The sequence below is a fragment of the Micropterus salmoides genome, unplaced genomic scaffold (genome assembly GCF_014851395.1).
Source record: "Micropterus salmoides isolate LMB-PRFRI ecotype aquatic unplaced genomic scaffold, ASM1485139v1 Ms_hic_scaffold_20, whole genome shotgun sequence".
Lineage (NCBI taxonomy): Eukaryota > Metazoa > Chordata > Actinopteri > Centrarchiformes > Centrarchidae > Micropterus > Micropterus salmoides.
This window is the reverse complement of record NW_024041151.1, coordinates 31,535,198-31,555,481: the sequence shown is the minus strand read 5'-3', so window position 1 is coordinate 31,555,481 and position 20,284 is coordinate 31,535,198. Positions and strand designations below refer to the sequence as shown.

At 39.8% G+C, this 20,284-nt stretch overlaps 1 protein-coding gene across 4 annotated transcripts in view; it reads right to left on the bottom strand.

Moving 5' to 3' along the window:
• chd1 (chromodomain helicase DNA binding protein 1) overlaps positions 1-14,544 on the bottom strand; it is a 47,693-nt gene extending 33,149 nt beyond the window's left edge. For 2 of the 4 annotated variants that reach the window (XM_038733135.1, XM_038733137.1), the window contains exons 1-12: positions 12,591-12,643; positions 11,786-11,993; positions 11,301-11,420; positions 10,960-11,150; positions 10,493-10,767; positions 9,075-9,300; positions 6,144-6,244; positions 5,855-6,033; positions 5,605-5,729; positions 5,153-5,369; positions 4,842-4,931; positions 4,520-4,710 (exon numbers count right to left, since the gene is read on the bottom strand). In XM_038733135.1, the coding sequence (XP_038589063.1) occupies positions 4,520-4,710; positions 4,842-4,931; positions 5,153-5,369; positions 5,605-5,729; positions 5,855-6,033; positions 6,144-6,244; positions 9,075-9,300; positions 10,493-10,767; positions 10,960-11,150; positions 11,301-11,420; positions 11,786-11,993; positions 12,591-12,643 (1,976 nt within the window). Of the gene's footprint in view, positions 1-4,519; positions 4,711-4,841; positions 4,932-5,152; positions 5,370-5,604; positions 5,730-5,854; positions 6,034-6,143; positions 6,245-9,074; positions 9,301-10,492; positions 10,878-10,959; positions 11,151-11,300; positions 11,421-11,785; positions 11,994-12,590; positions 12,710-14,162 lie in introns of those variants that run through there. The other 2 variants (XM_038733134.1, XM_038733136.1) reach the window with 2 other exon arrangements.
• Between the last annotated feature and the right edge of the window lie 5,740 nt (positions 14,545-20,284).

Here is a 20,284-nt window from a genome sequence, read left to right as displayed (position 1 = left end):
ATGACATTTTTAGACTGGCACAATATCACTGTTTGCCGTGGTGAAAAGTGCACTCCATTGCATGTGTAACCACACCCAGGGCTCCAGACTGAGACCAAATGCTCGCATTTTTTGAGTATTGTTTACAACTACTCACACATGTGCTACCTGTCATTTTGACAACATTTTTTTATTTCAAGTTGAAAAACAATGAGGGAATGAGTCTGCACAGCGCAATTTCCCGGCCTGTCAAGTCGTTTATTGTCAACTTGACCAACAGTTGAATGTTTTCTGTTGGGGTTTTTTGCCCTCAGTTCACCAGAAAAGTTTGTATTGTACATATGTTTAATTATTAAAGCTGAGTGTATTGTTTTTTTGTTGATTTTTTCTTTCTTTCAGATTTAAAAAATTGATTATCTAAATGTTAATTGAAAACGGTAATGTAGACGTGCACATTACAGAGACATGGTTCCCCTATATTCGGTGCATCGCCGCTGCTGAATTATGAGCGTCGCTACTAAAATTTTAGCCAATTATAAATGTCAGTGCTGAACTAATGATTTTCACTTGCACACTTTGTGTGCACAGCAACACACACTTTGCTAGCTTGCTCTCCTCATTCATCAAAGGACATCTACGTGACAGGCGCTGATAAGAGCAGCGGAGTCAGGTATTTTGAGGAGTGCGAGTGAGTGGGTGAGCTAATGAGAGAGAGCGATCGAGTTTGTTGTTAGTCTGGCAGTAAATGTACAGTGTAGGTCATAGTGTGTCCGTTAAAAAAAATGGATTTCTGTTGTTTCCCTAACTACTGAAAGTGAAGGTGGTTATCGCTAGCTAACATCTCCCCGGTGTTTCAGACTCCGAAGTTCACGAGGTGGGGAAAGTACATGAACACAAACAGTGGGGAAATATTAATAGGATTAAATAACCAAATCAACCGACATGGTAAAAATACATTGGTTAGAGGCTCTGAATACAGACCAAGACAAACAGACAAGCATTCAGTGAGTAAAGGTCAGGCACACTATATGTAGTAACCATGGTAATAGCTTCTGTGCCACTACAACTGTATTTTCTTTATAGCCGACAGAAAACATTCAAGAAGTCATATTCTGCTTTTTGGCATTTCTTTTCCTCTTGTGTTTTATATATATATATATATATATATTTTTTTTTTTTGTGTGTGCATGTAACAGGCGGCTGTGGCTCAGGAGGTAGAGCAGTTCAATGGCTCCCCCTGGTTGCGTGTCGAAGTGTCCTTGGGCAAGATACTGAACCCCGAACTGCCCCTGGCGGCTATTCCGCCAGTGTATGAATGTGTGTGAATGGTTAATACAGATGTAGTGTAAAAGCGCTTTGAGTGGTCGAAAAGACTAGAAAGGTGCTATACAAATACGGAGCATTTACATTTACAAAGTGAACAAGCCCAAAGTCCACCTTAAAGGGAGTTCCCATCTCCCACAGAAAACATTATTCTGAAGTGACTGAAAACAGTGGTTGTAATCTAGCCTTTTCTTCCGTTACCATGTTGCGTCACGTTGTAACACACATCATAATGCTAGTCAGGCACACCCTCAAAAACACCAGTGGAAAAACACACTGAGCTGCATCACAAAGTGACAAGACATCCGCCTGCTGCCTCACCTCACTCCCACTCTCTCTTCCAAACGTTAGCTACCCTCTAGGCAGTCAAATAGGGATGCATTAATTACAGATTGTTGGTACGATTATAGTCTGAGGAATAATCACGGTTTCATGATTATGACAATTTTTATGCATTAATTAATTTCACACTAGTAATGACTTAAAGTTGATTTTTAATATTTAAATACATTAACAATTATATTTCTATAATACACCATGTTCCAAATTATTATACAAATTGGAATTAAGTGTCATAAACATTAAATATTTAGATTTTCAAACTCATGCGTACTGCCAGACAAATTCATCGGATTAAGAGATTAGCTGCTAAACTGCCATTACAAAGCAGCAAACAGGTATTTGAAGCTGCTGCTGCCTCTGGAGTCCCGCGAACCTCAAGGTGTGAGATCCTCCAGAGGCTTGCAGTTGTGCATAAACCTACTATTCGGACACCCCTAACCAATGCTCCCAAACAGAAATGGTTGCAGCAGGCCCAGCAACTACCCGCTCTGGTGCGGCGCAAGTCATTGAAAATAATGGGCCTCATAGCCCAGCAGTGGTGTTGTTGTTGCGGTGGGTCTGAAAGGTTACACCTGCTTTGTTTGTTTACACTGCACTGAAAGTTCGACTCTCTCCGCTACGGCATCGATTGTAAGTGACACGTTTATATTTAATTCCCTACCAACTTACCACATTATGTAACTCAGTTATGATGTAGCCTGCCTTTACTTGGGTGGTGATCCTGCAGGTGCAGCATCAAGTTTAATGTAGTTATTCGCTCCTTTAGCGCCAACCTTTTAACAACAAGTTTTTGAACAGGTGATCAGTCACCTCTTAAACAACGCCCTGGTCACCCAAAATTCTCCCACACTGCCAAATTCAGCCATTTCTTTAGTGGAAATAAAGCTTCAGTTTGGTCCCTCTGCCACACTTAAGAGAGTGTGCAGTAGTAGCCTCCTCCCATTGAAAATTAAACCATGTAAACCTATTCTGGTACAATCCCCACATACAAATATCAACCTGAAAATGAGCATATGATCACTTTAAAATATAATCTGGTAGAAATTATTGAAAGATAGATGTGTTTATTTTTGTGCTGTTTGCTTAATGGACACAAGTGAGAGAAATATTTTTTGTAGGCTATAGGAGTGCGAGTACTTACTTTCATTGTAGTTTATGTTCTAGTTAGTTGTGACTTTTTTTGATACTTTTGATATGATTGATGCTTGAATATAAAGATAATCATATGAACGTTTGAGCAAACCGTATATCTCATTTTTAAATGTTTAGGCTAACTGTTTTTTGGTCTAGACTTGTACATTTTTGTACTATGATTTGTAGGCTATTTTTCAGGAGTTTGAGGCCACCTTGAAATCTTTGTTCAGATAGGCTACTTCAATAGTAAGTCCCAAATGTTGTATTTTGTAATGTGGATAACTTTCTTCACGGATGAAATTTTAAATTATTATAAATTATTAAAATATAAAAGATGCCGAGACAGATACACAAATGACACAGCATTGTAACTTCCATTGTGCATTTTAGGCTTGTTCCGATTGGCGATTGGATCGGCTATCGACGATTTAAGGGATGATCAGCGATTGTTTTTTCCATGCGTCGACGACCACCACATATACTAGGACTGAACGATTTTGGAAAATAATCTGTATTTCCTGTATTATTCAAAACAGACAAGCAATAAATCAGTGTGTAGTATGACCAACACAATATTAGATAGATTAAACACACACTGTTCTTTCTTTCTTATGTTATGATGAAATTAGCTGATGCATGAATTATTATGCGCAATGGTAGAGAAGTGGCATCAAATTATAATAATTTCAGAGAAAGATGATTTGAGTTAAATATTATCATATAATATCAGGTAGGTCTACCTACAGACAGAAGAAACACACAGTTCACCAAAGTGTGTTACACAGTAAGCGAATCAAAGAGTCCATATCAACAAAAACCTAATTTCTGTATCCCAGCAAGCAAACAAAAAAAAATACTCAATTTGAGGTTTAATACAAAAGTTGGCAAATAATAATAATAAAACCAAGTAACGCCTCTCGCATCTAATAGACCAGCTTAGTAATTCTCAGACAACACCGGAGTCCTGCCCACCCATGCCACCCTCCCCCGCAGCCGCCCGATGCTGCTGGTAAGCAGCGCTCTGGCTTCAACAGATCAGTTTGTTTTGAAACACCACTTCACCGTTGCTTTACTCTCGCATGTCATGTGACCACAGTGTAATCGCAGCCTTTACCATTAAATAGGCGTAAAATCAATTCATTGCGGAGCTGGCACAGAGATTCACTCAGCACCTCCGGACCCATGTGTTTATAGAAAAACTAAATCATTCAAGTTAACTAAGAAGTTAGTCCATCTGTTTTCTTAAAGAGATGGTATTATGCTTTTTGGGTTTTTCCCCTCTCCTTTATTGAGTTATGTAACAGGTTTGCAAAGTGAAAAAGCCCAAAGTCCAGCCCAAAGGGAGTTCCCATCTCCCACAGAAAGCAGCTCGTTTGCAGTCCAGCCGTTTCCCTTTCATCCCAGTGACGTCACAGGGATGAAAGCAAAATGCGCGTTATATAACTGTGAACTTAAACAGCACAGTGTAGTTCCTGCATTAAACCAAAGCATTTATCAGTAATACAGTTAAAATGTGAAAAATTGTGGTCTATTTAAGGTGTGCGCTCCAAAATTGTCTGCCTGCAGCGCTAAAAGTTTCTGTTAGGGGCTACAGTGCTCCTAGTAAAAAAAAGTTAGTCTGAAGCCCTGACACCTGACAGTGGTATCAAGGAGTACTGAACATACTCTGAGAACACTTCTACATCACTACTACAGCAAGGAGAGAAGTTACTGGTTAAGCTTAAAAATTGACATGTCCTACTTCTCGGGCATAATGAAGTGCAGCAGGGACCAGAGCTCTTTCAGGGAGTTCTGCAGTGGCGTTCCTGTGATCAGAAGCCTGTGATTGGACTTGAAATCCATCATGGTCTTGTAGAGGAGGGAGTCATCATTCTTCAGTCGGTGTGCTTCATCCACACCAATGAAGGCCCAGTTGACACTGCCCAAAAATGACTGGAGACACATTTGTTACAAGTTTTAAACACCATACAGCACCATGTATTGTGTCATACATAAAGGAGATTAAGTGACAAACAACAGCAAGACCACGATCCATGATACAGTGAAGTAGCTGCTGAGCTAACCTTGTCTTTGAGAAGAATCTCATATGTTGTGAGGAGGATGTTCAATTTCAGTCTCTTGCTATGGACATGCATCCACTCATGTGTCCTGATCTATTAAATGAAAAACACAGAAGGGAAAATAAACGGTGACAGTCATTAACAAACTGAAGGCTTTGCTGCTTACATCGATACATCTTAACTCTCCGTACAAGAAAATGGGAATATAAAATTGTAACAGCTGAATATGTGATATCCTTCCGCAGACATGATCTGGTCCACCGCCATTCCCCCTACTGTGTGTTTGTCTGTAACAGGTATTTGAACCGCCATACCATATTCCTGCTGCTGATGTCTCCCAGGTAGACCACAACATTCATCTGAGGGGCCCAGAGCTGGATTTCTCTCTGCCAGGAGGTTAGTGTAGAAAGAGGCACAACCAGCAAGAATGGCCCATATAGTTGGTGCTCATTAAATAGGTAATTGAGGAAGGAGATTGTCTGGATGGTCTTCCCTAAACCCATTTCATCAGCAAGGATGCAACTGTTGCCTCTGTGAATGACAAGCAGAAGAGAGCAACAGTAAAAGGTCAGACTGGGCCAACTACACAGTGCTGAGTGATGAAGCAGCCAGCATTTGATTGTGGACTATATCACATTTTACTGTTAGGTGCCACTGTAGCTTTGTGGGGATCCAAGGAAACCCTGATAGCTATGGTACTTCTTCTCCCATGATTACAGAATGTACTTAAGGACAATGCAACATTTAAGTATTGATTGAGTCATACTTGCACCAGGAGTGAGCCATCCAGTTCAAACTGTCCAACTGGTAGTCTCTGAGCTCCAGTCCATCACCTCCTATGTAAGCTGGCTGCTTCTTCATGGGCATAAACCTGGGTCTTTGTTTCAGCACCTATAGGAAAGAATAGCTTATTTTAAACTGGAAACTGACACAGAAGATCTTATCTTCCACTCTACCAAGGTGTAACACATTACCAACATATTGCCACTGCCAGTATAGACTTGGGAGTGAGTTACCTTGCAGTCTCTGGATGGAATGGTCTTTGACTGGTTTCTGCTCATGTAGTCATCAATGCATTTCTGGAACTTTTTGGCGATCAGAGCACCATCTTCCCAGCTACACTCGGAGTATGGTAAGCCCTGCCATTTACACAAGTAGTCCGGGTAACCAGCTGCTGACTTCTGGTTTGAATGTCCTGATCAAAAGGAATTCAGAGACCTATTTAATTACTTAAATCCAATGACATCAAATATATTCACAGTAAGATGTTTCACACAAATGATTCTAGAAGAACCTATGATGCACCTATGATTCGCTCTACAAGCTGGTACTGAGAGTGCAGGTCATCCATCAATTCTTCCTGACAGTTGAAATACTCTATATCCTCTGGTGAAGCTGCCTTTAACCTGGGGAGAAGAAAAAAGCATTATAAAGTAAACAATAACCTGTATTCAATTTCTGGGCCCTTTGCGGAATTTCTTTACATCTCTCTCCCTTATTTCCAACTTCTCTCTATGTCCTATCGAAATAAAGGTTAATAGAGATTAGTAACCGACAGCGCTGCAGCAAAAGATTTACAATTATTAACTTAGTAGCAATAAAGTCATGTGAAGCTGTGTCACAATCAGCGTTTAAATAGTCTGGATGTCACTGACTTAGTGTTGTTTGGAGTGCACCAGGGAGAGCAGAGGGACTGAATCTCTGCTGGCCAACAGACAGCTGCTGATCTACGGGGAGCTGTGGAGGAGAGAGCAGGGGCAGCGCTGCAGCTTTTGGACAAATAAACACCTGTAGACTGGATTATGCTCTGACAATTGCACTGTTTACCGGTGGGAGGAGCTCAGAGTGAATTGCTTTTATTAAATTTACTTTTTCCTTTAATCTTTTTGGATTAAAACAATTCATCTTCACTTGAGGATTAAATTTGCGTTTGGTCTGAATGCACAGTCAGATCATTTCTTTTAAGGGTGCTCCAATCGATCGGTCACCGATCGTAATCGGCCGATAATGGCTTTAACTAGTTTGATTGGTGGTCTCTAAAAAGGCCGATCAGAAAAGCCTATCAGATGATGCAATACTTGCCGGACAAATTTTCAACAGCAGGTAAAATGGTTTCACTACGCGGTCTGAGCGGTTTTCAAAGCTAGCTAGCACCAAAGTCAAGGAGGTAATTAATGCGTCCAGTTAAATCATTTACAAAGAGTTGAGCAGCAATCAGACAAGCGGAACAACAAGCAGGAGCGATCATGTGAAACTGCCGCGGTCCTGCTCATCTCACACACACACCCCCGCCACCAGAGTTTATTTGTCTTGACACTCATCAGTGCATCAGGCAGAGAGAGAGACTGATCCTTCAGTGTGAGTTTCAACAACAGAGACTTTCTGCTACGTTTCCGCCTCCTGTCCAGAAAATGGCGAATCCGCAAAAACGAAGGACTTTATAAACACACTCACAGACATTCACTATTGGCTTTGTGATTCGGTCATGAAAAGCAAACACACGATGCTACCGACAAAGTTGTAGTTTCAGTATTTTTATTAAAATATTTTATGAATTTTATGAATTTATGTAAAATATTCATGTCAACCCTCCCGTTTTCCCCTAGATTCTCCGGTATTGCTCCATTCTCACTCGGTCTCCTTCTGTTAAATGTTTCCCCCCCGTAAATCTCATAATAAAATCAAATAAAAATCTGCTGGCCGTATATAAAATGTTTGCTACTCTCTCCTCTGATAAAGCCGGTAGCAGTAGGCCTATGTAAAAGATGCAGACTGTGCTTCTTTCACAAGGATTTAATAAATGAAAAAAACCCACTGAAATATTAGGCCTATACTAGTGGTGAACCACATGTAATTATATTTAATATAGTAACTATAAGCAATATTAACAATTAGGGGTGAAACGGTATGAAAATTTCATATCACGATTATTGTGACTAAAATTATCATGGTTATCAGTATTATCAGGGGATTGTAAAAATGTGTACTGATACACACACTGAAACCATTTCAACAAGTTTTATATTGAAAACTACAACCGCCTGCTTCTGGGAGACGCTGGACAGTGTTTGCCGTGAGATTATAACAGCGTGGATAACCGTACCCAGTTATCATGGTAATTAAAATGTGTACGGTAATAATAACCGTCGGGAATTTTACCATGGTTTACCGTTAAACCGGTAATCCTTTCATCTATTTACAACATACTAAATTTCCCTTATTTTCAAATAACACTGATGACAGTTTTGACTTCTCTCTGTAGCCCACTCTCCCTCTCTCTCCCATCTAAAGCCCAAAGAACCTGCCTGAGCTTTCCACAACAAAAACTGGCTGCTTCAGAGTTTATCATGGACTCAGTTGAAGTAAATGTATTAATATGTCGTTTGTTCTGTTATTGTAGTTTATTCCACAGGAAAGCTTTGTTAAGCTATAAGATGTTCGCAGTAATCAGGCAAAGGCTGCTATGGTTTAAGTCTCTAAGACAGAGGGAGTGGAATTGGTTGCCCATGTTTACTGGCAATAATTTATAATAATAACATTTCATTATACTTTATCATGTTAGTCCTAAAAAAAGTGTTAAAGTTAACACTTAATACATTTTTTAGGACTAATTAAATAAATATACTGTATAATGCTACATGATAAATGAAAGGGTTCAAAATAGACCCAGTGATCGGTACCGGCTGATACTGCTTTCAGCAATCAGCCCAAAAAATCCTCATCAGAGCACCCTTAAAACACTTTTACACTACATCACATTCACCTATTCACACACATTCGAGCCTAAGTGCTCGAACGGAAAAAAACATCCATATATATTCATCCATCGGGGGCAATTCAGGGTTCAGTTTCTAGTCCAAGGACATTTCGACATGCAGCCTGGAGAAGCCGGGGATTGAAAACCTGATTTCCTGGAAACTTTCTTCTATTTTGTGTGTGTACGCATTCAGATAGAAATAGGCCGAATTATGGGTTTGGCCTGGGTAAGGTCATTGCATTGACCAGGAAGAATGACTGGCCACTAGAGCAGCAACAATTAATAGATTGGTTCTCAACTATTAAATAATTTGCCAACTATTTTGTCTATTTTCAAGGAAAAGAAATTCTTAAATCTGAATATTTTCTGGTTTCTGTCCTCATCTATGTCAGTCAGTCATCAGTAGAAGACTAGACAGATTTTAGTGTGTATAAAAGTGTAAGACTGCGAAGACCTTTAATAAAGCAAGAAGCTCTCACCATTTCTTTTTCTCCTGTTCCTTTTTCTTGAAATTATCCAGTTTCTTCATGCCCTTGACGTTCTGCAACTTGAGTGTCTCCTCTGTTTCCCAAGTGTTGTGAATATGGGCCCAGTTCTTCCACTTTATCAAATACTGACTTTCACCAGCCTCTTTGTTGGGATTGAAGTTGGCATTGGGGTCTCCGTCTGCTTCCACAGCATATACAGTGGTTGCACTTCCTGTTGCTGTTGGGGGGGGGGAAATTAAGAAACACTGTGTTACATATTTCTATCTATTTTCTATTCATCCAGCCAGTCAAAAATATTTTTTGCCCTTAAAGTTACCAGTACACCAAAGTTCTAAGCAGTCTCCCTGTTATCTTCTGACATTCCCCATGTGTCATAATCAGCACAGTGCACCAGTAAAGACGGTGCTGAAACTTCCAGAAAAGGAAGAAAACAGCCATCTGATTGGCTGGACCGCAGCGCCACAGTGTAGCACAAAGTGTTTCTGCTGGTAACATCTTTTCCACACAGCAAACATCATCACTAACAACTGCTTTTCCATGTTTTAATATAGTTTTATATTACCAGCAGGCATTTAAAACGCTGCTGCAAATGGCAGTGGGCTTTTGCGAATGCTGCTCTGTGCACCACATATTTGACTGCATGCCGTTCTGTACAGCGACTACAAAGCCAAAAGGTGTTTACGCTGCTGAATGGGGAAAAAAATTGGACATTTAATTCTATAATCAACTTTTGGGGGGAAAAGTTGATTATAAAAGTGAGTATGTCAAATAAAGATGCTTTAACAGGATGTTTACAAAGAATTCAGTATCTCAGTGTTTGTCGTCATGTTCTCAATCTCAAACATAGATTAACCATGTCATGTGACATGCAGTAACAACAGAAGCATGTAGGGACACTACAGAAAATTGTAGATTAACATTTAATATCCAGGAATTCACATCAGTTACACTGCTAGAGGACCCCAGCGAACTATACATGAACACAAGAGCTGATGTTACTGTGTAAATTCACACATTAGCTTTTATCTTGTATTTGTTTTAATGTAGAACAGGGCACCTGTTAAAATTGTTGGTATTTTAAACCTGGGCCGTATTTTCAATCATTTGGTTGTTGAAATGACTTGTAAGTACAAGAAGTTTCAGAATCTACAGAAGACGTCTTCAGCCATGAACTGACTATAGTGGATGCACCCTATTCCTTCAGGGCAAATGCACCCGTCAAAATGACATCTCTTGAAAAACATTTCTTGAAACATACAATTACGTATATACATATAGTACGTTGTTTGTAAAGAGAGCTTCCTTGAGCCAGTTCAAGCCACGGTACAAATGCATGTGTGTACATGATCAAGAGGCAGGAAAACCCCGATCAGAGTGGAGGATATCAATCTGAACACTGTGTTCCTTACCTCTTTTTCTTCCTATTCTGCTGTCCATCACTCTCTCCAGTGTTTCAAACTCATCTTCTTCCGGCTGCGGGACATCTTCACCCACAACTTCCACCAGGTCATCTGAGTCAGTCTTCAATTCCTCGTCCTCCTTGTAGCTTATGTTGACTGTGGCCTGCCGCCGTGGACCTGCAGACGCCACCTTCTTGTAGTCATCATCCTCATACTCAGAAGAAGAACACTTCTGGGCTTTCTTCCTCTGGGTGCTGCTTTTCTTCCCATTCCGAAAATTCATCCTTGACATCCATGACAAGAGGTGAAGAAGTAATGTATGTGCCGAGTTTATCTCAAGCCAGTTTTTGTATTCCTTTTAAGGGCATAGGTCTTATGACCAATACCTAAATGGCTGAGGTGAGTGACCATAACAGTTAGAGAAATAGTAATGTAACTCTGTGTACTCAGGCATTAATGGGTAACTGCCCACTTACTTGGTTGGAGGCTTTCTGCTTTTGATTTTGTGACTGGGCTCATAGTCTGATGCCGTTTCATCACTGTTGTCATCTGCTGATGAGTCTGATCTCGAACCACTCCCAGATCCAGAACCCGATCCAGAGGAGCCTGAATTTCTTCTTCTCTTGGATCCACTTGATGAGTCAGATTCATCACTATTTGACGAGTCCTTAAAAAGGTTATCAAAGACATGTTCATGAATAATCATATTGTGCCATTGTGCACCTTCAAAAACATCCTATGTAAGTACACTAATGACATCCCCAAATGGTGTTGATTAGTTCTTAGTAGTCCTTGTATTGATTGGTTTGAAACAAACCTCATCAGATCCACTATTTGAGGAGCTTTGTCGCTGCTGCTGCTGCTGTTGTTGCTGCTGCTGTTTCCTAAGCATAGCAGATCTTTGCACTGCTAGGATACTTGGGTTGGACTTCCAGAACTGCAATCAATGAGTGTAACTTAAGTTTAGACAAAAATATGTTAACAGGTTAAAAAGCTTTCATGTGACGAGCCAACCATCGTGTTAACCCCTCCCCACCAGAAAAGGACAACTTGCAGTGCTCTGAAATGTGTTAAACTAGGTCAAAGGTCATACCATCTGAACTCTGACTTAAGGAAACTACACTAAGTCAGTTTTGACAAATAGTTTCACACAGTGAAAAGCATTTTCATGCTGATTATATGAAAGCAGCATTACAGGTAACACATAATGATGAAATGTTGTCTTGTCAGAATATTTTTGTTTTCTCCGCATGTCCTATTGGTTGAACAAATGTGGGCCCATCTTTGATGATATGTCTTTACCTCAGCTCCATCAATGTTTGACTTATTTGGCAGCTCCATCTTCTCCTTGAATTTCTCTGTGTCAGATTCTGACTGGCTGCCAGAGTCTGAGCCACTACCTGAGTCACTGCTCCCTGATTGGCTGCTGCTGCTGGAGGAGCTGGAACTAGAGCCCGAGTCGGACCCTGATGCTGAGCCCGATCCAGAACCAGATTCATCATCGGAATTACTGTCACATGTAAAGAGAAATCTGTCTTTATTAACAGGTTTTGTACCACAGTCCTTTAAAGAACAGAATAATTGGTATTTAGTATAAGCCATTTTCTCAGTCACACAAACGTCAAGTTACCATGACTCCAGCGGTACAGAAATTACTTTTAACATGGAGGTGATGAAGAAACATTTAGAAAATCAATTTTATGCGACCACTACCAACAGAAACACATTCCTCGTGTTGATAATCCTGATATATCAGGTTTGTGTTGGGACAAAAATCAAATATGGTCCCGTCTTGCTGCTGCTGCTGCCGTCTTGAAAAGTGCTCTGGGATGCTTTTCGCAAGTGTTCATGCTGTTTCAAGGGTTCATGCAGTTGAACTCCAACTTATACAGCTTACAAAGCACCACATTGTTGGTTCTCGGTCTAAAATACTCCCAAACTTTAGGTGAAGGTTTTTAGCTGGAGCTTTTTCTCCAGAAGAATCCCAGCTTAGACTGGGCGCAGAGCTTCATTACAATGCACTTAATGCAAATTGATGTATTACCATAATCAATTACGTCCATGAATCACCCCAGACCTATTTGTGAAAGATAATTTGATGATTTACCTTGACTCTCCACTGCTATTGCTTACACTTTCATCCTCACTGCGTCCAGCCATGTTGAAGTCCAAATGTATAGACTTCTTCCTGACAACTTGTAGTATGTTATGTTCCACGTGGACAACCTTTAAGGGAAGATACACATTAACATTAGAAATATTGTCTGGGAAATGCCAGGACTGTCTTAGTCAAAGCTGTCTCATTTCAATAAAATTGTGTTTTCATAACAGTATACACGAAGAGGGTCTTTTCAGCCCAACATGGCAAAATAACACAATGCAGGTACAAATCTGTATGCTTACAAAGCAAAATGCCCTTGCAGCTGCCCTGACTGACTATAACGTTAACCCTGCATCAAAGTTCAACCATTCAGTTGTCCTTGTGTAGCTGTCAATACACTTTTTCAAAGAGTCTTTTCATCTCTAATGTTAACGTTTCTAAAGAAATGTATGCTCTGCATTGTAGTTCTTAAAGAGATTAACGGTCTCCGTAAAAAACTAAAACACATTTGAACGAATACCAGACGTTAAAACCTCAACAGACTGGCTGTGCGGATGGCTGTAGCTACATATAACATAAGGCTAGCTGTATTTGTTCCCACACCGGAGAGGCCTATCAGGCCCGCGTAGCAGCAGCGTGTTTTCACATCCACACAAAGCACTGCGGATACTCAAGAATAACTAATTACTTTAACTTTAGCCGATGCTGGAAAACGACTTCTAGCAAACGGTCTTATGCCAAAATTGGTCATTCTAGTACCATATATTCTTAGTATGGCTACAGCTTAGCTTCTATCCAACTAGCTAATACCGCTAATAAGCTATTGGCGGGGCAAGTTAGCAGCAATGTATGCACACTGCCAACGCGCCAGCCAGTATTTTATCTCCAAATCCAAACGGAGAATATCCCGCAACAATCGGCATTCCTGTATTACTTTATTGCTAACTTACAGGATAATGACTGTCCCTTATGTCTAATCAGTTACTGTTTGCTTGCTCTTGTATGATACTAGATTATGTTCTGGGCTAGAAAAACATAACACCTGTAAAACAATAAAAGCAACAGTTAACTTAGCGTTTTAATTTCACAACGTGTGCCGCAACCGTGTGGGTCAGATATTGAATGTCGAGGCACTTTTTTATTTAACGTCAACGTGGGTTGAATATGAGAGGGATGCTCCACCGTCTGAGCTTGTCAAGGAAAGTAGCGTTAGCTAACTTAACGTTATGAAGCACGAGGCTAGCACGGAAGCTAAAAAAATGACAAAACTTTGCGCTAGTTCATATTAGCAGGGAATCGCTGGAATGTTTAGTTTCCGGTTATTGCCGATATTCAGCGTTTACAAGTCAATTACATTTAACTATGCAAATGTATGGTCAAGCAGTGGATCACACCAGACTGTGAAAGGTATTTAGTATTCATTGTTAAACCCACAAACACAAATTAGCTAACCTAACTTCACCCTCTTCCATCTTGTTTTCATTCGCCGCTCACTTCTCGCGGCTTTTACCACATCAACATGCAACGTTAGCTTACTTTCTCGCTAAACTAAGTATCTCCACGCTGCATGTTACCTACCGTTATATTGTCACCCGGTGAAACTCCAATGAAATACTTTTCTAAATCCGCCTTTCCACTTTAGAGGGCCGTTCTTCTTTTATTTATCTAGCGCGCTAGCAGCCACTGATAGCTAACGCTTGCGTTACCTTTACGCTAACGTTAGCTAGCTAACTCCCAGTTAGGGAGAGCAGCCCCGTACGATTCACTTAGATAAAGCTGCTTCAATGTTGCGTTTCTTCTCCCTCCAATAATCAAGTATGTCCCCTTTCCCGTTTTAGATGTAAGCAAAGTATAGTGGTCGTCGGTCAACTGCGATTGTAGAAAGTTGGCATTTCAATCCAGGGTCTTCCGACAACCGGCCTCCGCCATGACGCCGTAGGGTTCACTTCTCTAGGAAACCCCGGACAGTGACGTAACGACTGTGCTCCTCTATACTGCAACAGCAGCAAACATCTGGCAGCGGGTATTTTTAGACAAGAAATACTTTTTCACAACAAACGGTTCCGGGAGTCCCGAAACGGTGAATTTGTTAAAATGTTGACTCTATGGCACGTGTATCTGAAGGAGCTCAAACACAATGTACTGAAGTAACATCAAAGCATTCAAAGAAGAATAGTTAAGTGTCAGGTCACAGTGAGTGGGAAACCCAGAATGAATTAACATAAATGAAAAGGTAAACAAGAGTGAATAATAAAAAGTAAGCATTGAGGTGGGAGAACATTTTAGTGACTAAGCTGAGTGAAGCTCACAAAGGCTATACATAAAAACATATGCAAGGTTTTTCAGCTAAAGAATGTTGTTGGAAAATGCAGCTATGTCGTCCAACAAGGCACTGAAGATGAAGAGTTCGAATTAAAGTAGAGTTCGAATTAAAAGTAATATTCCCGCAGAGTGATTAAGAGTTCCTTTAGAAACCTCTTTGACCTCAGGAAAGAACAGCAGGGACAGGCTCAAATAGTGGCATTGGAAGCTACCAGTGGCTTTCCCGGTGGCAGCTTGAGATGCCGCGGCACCTGCCGCTGTTTATTATGGTATTTCCGGTGGCAGCTTGAGATGCCACAGATTTCCCTGAGGTGCCTGCCATTGTTTGTGTGGTAGTTCTTGTTGTAATCTAACTGTTATGATGCCACGGGACCTGCCGCTGTTTGTGTACGTTATGCCACTAATTTACCATGAGGTGAATTTACTATTACTTCAGGTGACCCAGAAGTAATAGTAAATATTAAAATAAAAAGCTTGTAGAACGGTCATTCTGTAACATTATGCAAGCACTAATGTTATACCAGGGTAAAGTTAGAAGAAACAAATCAATCAATCAGTAAACCTGGACCGAGAGAAATATGTTAGCTACAGTAGTTGATTATTATGCAATATATAATATTGTGCATTTATACATGTAAAAAAAGCAAGACTCACGTTTAATGCACATTGTTTGGTGCAATACAGTTGGTAATCTAGTTTAACCTAGGTAATTATTGTGTGTGCAGAGTTGTTACTGTTAGCACTATATTTCTAATATTAAATTCATATTTAATGTCTGTCTGCAGGCCACTTTGATTGTTTTCATTGTAACAGATCAATCTGTTTCGCCTTTCTTCCAGCAGGTGGCAGTATTTCAATGAATGCCCGGTTAAATCAATGGCTGCATAACATTGACTGTGAGCCATAAGGTAAGAACATTTTACGAGGTCCTCAAGTCCAGCAGGTCTGTAGATAGTCCAAAAACCATAGGTGTCATTGACACTGGGGCTGATATTGTCCTCTTTACTTTTTGAAAGCATAACTTGTTAAAAATGTTATGAAAAATAGCTTGGAACAAGAAATTTTAAATACCAAATGATAAAGCTTTGAGAAAGGTGTAATTCTCCAGAATGCAGGAATGTGTTTAATGCACAAAATGTCATATATCAAATATTGCAGCATTGAAGATTTCTTCAAAATAGTGTTAATGTCATCCTCTGTAATCCCACAAATTTGGTAACATTTTAGTGCACAAACCTGCCTGAACAGTTCCTTATAAAAATGTGTTAACAACATTCATTCTTTCACAGGGGAAGCTCTCAGGATTTAGCTGTTTTAAGCCCACTATGTTTTATGAGAGCAGCTCTTCCAATGAGTAAAAACATTTTTAAAAAGCTGAAGTTACTTGTGCAGAAAAGCTGGCAGTAATAAGACCTGCTGGGCCTCGGCAAGTATGCCCGCACTTGACAAAGTCAGCACTGTGGCCCTGACTGATGATCAGGTGAACAATGGGTTGTCAACATTTGCAAAGGTGAAGCTTTCCCTCTTTCAATAACAGGGATGGATTATGTGGTCAATACTTTGACAAGTAGTGTTATTATTTTTTTTTGCTTTTTAACTTTAATAGTTTTTGATTGAAATGAAAACATTTAAGCATACTGTTGTACAATATCAGCCAGAACATTTAAAATATGGCCTCACAGACCTGACTGATGTCCAGAGAAGACATTCTAAGCGTTAACAGCCTGTTCTTTTATAATTTAATTATGTTTTTGGACTTTCTACAGGCCTGCTGCTCTTGAGAACCTCGAAAATGTTCTTACCTTATGGCTTCACAGTCAATGTTCTGCAGCCATTTATGTTAAGTCATAATATTATTGCACGTATTATTGCCATTGGAAATATGCAGTGGCACTTGAAGTTTCTGAACCTTTTAGAATTTTCTATATTTCTGCACAAATATAACCTAAAACATACTCAGATTTTCACACAAAGTAGATCAACAGAACTAAATTCCACAAATAAGACAAAAATATTATCCGTCTTTAATTCATTGAGAAAAATTATCTAATGTTGCATATCTGTAGAGTTGTAAAAGTATGTGAACCTTTGCTTATAGGATCTGGTCTGACCCTCCTGTGCATTAATAACTGCAACTAAACATTCCAGTAACTGTTGAACAGTCCTGCTCATCGACTTGGAGGAATCTTAGCTCATTCCTCTGTACAGAACAGCTTCAACTCTTGGATGTTGGTGGGTTTTCTCACGAGCTGCTCGCTTCCCCAGCCTTTGATAATTTTAAGGTAAAAACATTCACTTTATTCTTGTTTAACCCTTTTTTGGTAGAACAACTTGCGTGTGTAGTTCAATAGTACATAGACAGAACTGAACTTTTCATTGAGAATTTGCTATTAAAATTCTGAATTTATTGTTCCATCAACAATGGCAGCCCTCCTGGTCCAGATGCAACACAACAGGCCCAGACCATGATACTACCACCATCACCATGTTTCACAGATGGAATAAGGTTATTATGCTGGAATGTTTTCCTTTTGCCAAACATAACACTTTTCATTTAAAACCAAAGTTTTGGTGTCATCCATCCTCAAAATATTTTCCAGTGGCCTTCTGGCTTGTCCACATAATCTTGAGCAAACTGCAGATAGGCACAAATGTTCCTTTTGGAAAAGAGTGGCTTTCTCCTTACAGCCCTGCCATGCACACCATTGTTGTTCAGTGTTCTCCTGATGTTGGAGTTATGAACATTGACATTAGCTAATGTTAGAGAGGCATTTTGTTGCTTAGAAGTAAGTCTGGGTTCCTCTGTGAGCTTCCTATGCAGGGTAGTAGTGGTCTTCAATTTCCTCCATTTGTACACAGTCTGTCTGACTGCAGACTGGTGGAGACCAAACTCTTTATAGATGGTTTTGTAACCTTTTCCAGCCTGATGAGCACCAACAATAATTTTTCTGAGATCCGGAAAGCAAAAGTTCACGTACTTTTACCACAAGTATAGTATTTTTCTCTCCTCGACTGTGTGACGTGTGTTAAAATCTGAGTATGTTTTAAGTCATATGTCTGCAGAAATACTGAAAATTCGAAAATCGCACAACTGATCTGACTTACTACTTTATTTGTGAGCAACGTGTTTCGCCCATTGCTTCTTCAGGCTCACACAGTGAAATTACAAAGCACTTATAGGTGTGTTAAGTAGATCCTATGCAGGTCATGTGACGAGCACAATCCATGCATTACATGACTCCCACAAAAACAGCATCTTATACAAAGTGTCATGATAACATATATATATACATACACCATTTAAATTTTTTTAAACATACATAAATTACAAAAATTACAACATTACCAGGCTGCATAAATATCATAAGGAAAAATAGCCTGACATTCCTACCTTTAGCATATATCCCTCAAGGGGAGGGGAGGGTATACAATATGTAAACTTTATCTGAAGGACAGAAACCCCACCTCAGAGATAGACATAATAATCATCATTACAAAAATGGGCTCAAATCTAGTGTCTGATTCAGTCCATGAGCAAAAACAAGGTCTAGACACTGCTAAATGATTCAAATTTGGGTCACATTCTAGGATACTCCAATGTTGACTTGTGTCTTGTGTTAAACACAATGACTTGTGTTAAAATCTGAGTATGTTTTAAGTCATATGTCTGCAGAAATACAGAAAATTCTAAAGGGTTTTCAAACTTTCGAATACCACTGTATATGTTAAATATATATAAATATATATGTTTCAGAAGCCAGTATGTGGTCAATACTTTGAGGGACACAATAAGAAATTATGGAGGCCACAGAGCAAAGCCAAAACACAGCGTTGGAATAACACATGAAATTAATCCAACTACCCGCGACCCTGTATGCAGGATAAGCGGTTGACGATGGATGGATGGATTAATCCAACTACATATTTTATACCACTCACAAGAGAAACACGTTACTTCTTTGTAGGCTTTGGGAACAGCAATAGCTAAGTGTAAACTTGGCTGGAAACTGGAGGGTCGCTTGTTCGAGTCCAGCTCAGACCACAGATATGGAGAGTGGACTGGTAGTTGGTAGGTGCCAGTTCACCTGCTGGGCACTGCCGAAGGTGGCCTTGAGCAAGCCTTTGAACCCCCAACCACTCGGGTGCACCGCACCAAGTGGCAGCCCCCTTGCTCTGACATCTCTCCATGTGTTGTCCCTATAGGTCCTGTTTGTGCATGTGCATGTGTGTGTATTTCAGACCTGTGTGTGAAACAGAATGAAAACATTGAGTTTCCCCTTGTGGGATTAATTTTCATTTGCATTGCTAAAGTTGGACTAACTTAATTACCTGTCCAGCAGAAAACAAGCAACTTCAGAACCACTTTGAAAACATCTTTCCCACATCTGAGCCTTTCATGTGGGAAAATCCACAACGATTATATCCTTGATTTCTGCTGTCATCTGTCCCAACTTCGTCTGGCTTCATCATGTTTTCGCTTCTTTGACAACGAAGATCCATAAGCTAAATAATACTTGTGCTCCTCCATTTGTCCAAATGTCTTCTTTTCTTACTTGTAATAAACCAGATGAGTACTCAGAGACTGTATAATATTATTATTATTATTATTTCCTCTTCTTCGTAGCATTCCATGTAGTGACGGGTGTCTACACTGCCGGAATTATATTATATATGATACATTCTTTTTTTATTTTCAAGGTTAATTTTTAAATTTATGAATACAGCAACACAGTTTATGCAGAAATCACTGGATACATAAAGTTGTCCATTTTGGACAGTCTCACTTTAGAATAATGTAGGCACTGTCACACTCTCATCGTTAAGAAGTTTGAGAGTCCCTTTTCAACTGCATTGATTGTTTCGTAAAGTTTACTGATGGATCCTTTACTGACGGGGTTAAGACAAGGTTTAAGTGGGTTTTGGGGGAGGGAGGTGTGGGAAAGTGTCTAAATTTAGTGAAAGTAGTAGTAGTGTAAAGTCCAGAATTGCAAATATCTAAAGAAATGAGTTTGAGGCAAGTTAAACTTTTTGGAGAGCTGATTAAAAGACGCAAAAGTATTTCCAATTAATGAATTTGTCACGCTCTGCCGGTCGGCCATTCTTTGTGTTGCACTTTTGAGTTTAGTATCTGCTTTATAGTATGTTGAGTTTTGGGTTCTGTCCTGTCTAGTGTCCAGTATCTGCTTTATAGTCTGTTGTGTTTTGAGTTTCTGAGTTATTGTTTGGTCAGTTCATTATCTGTTATTTAGTTGGTCTTTGATTCCATGTCATGTTCTTAGTCTTGTACTTTCGTCTCCCGGTTACCCTGCTCCCTTTGGATCTCTGTTTGGACTACCTTAGTTTTTGGACTCTGTATTAAGCCACTCACCTGTAAGTGT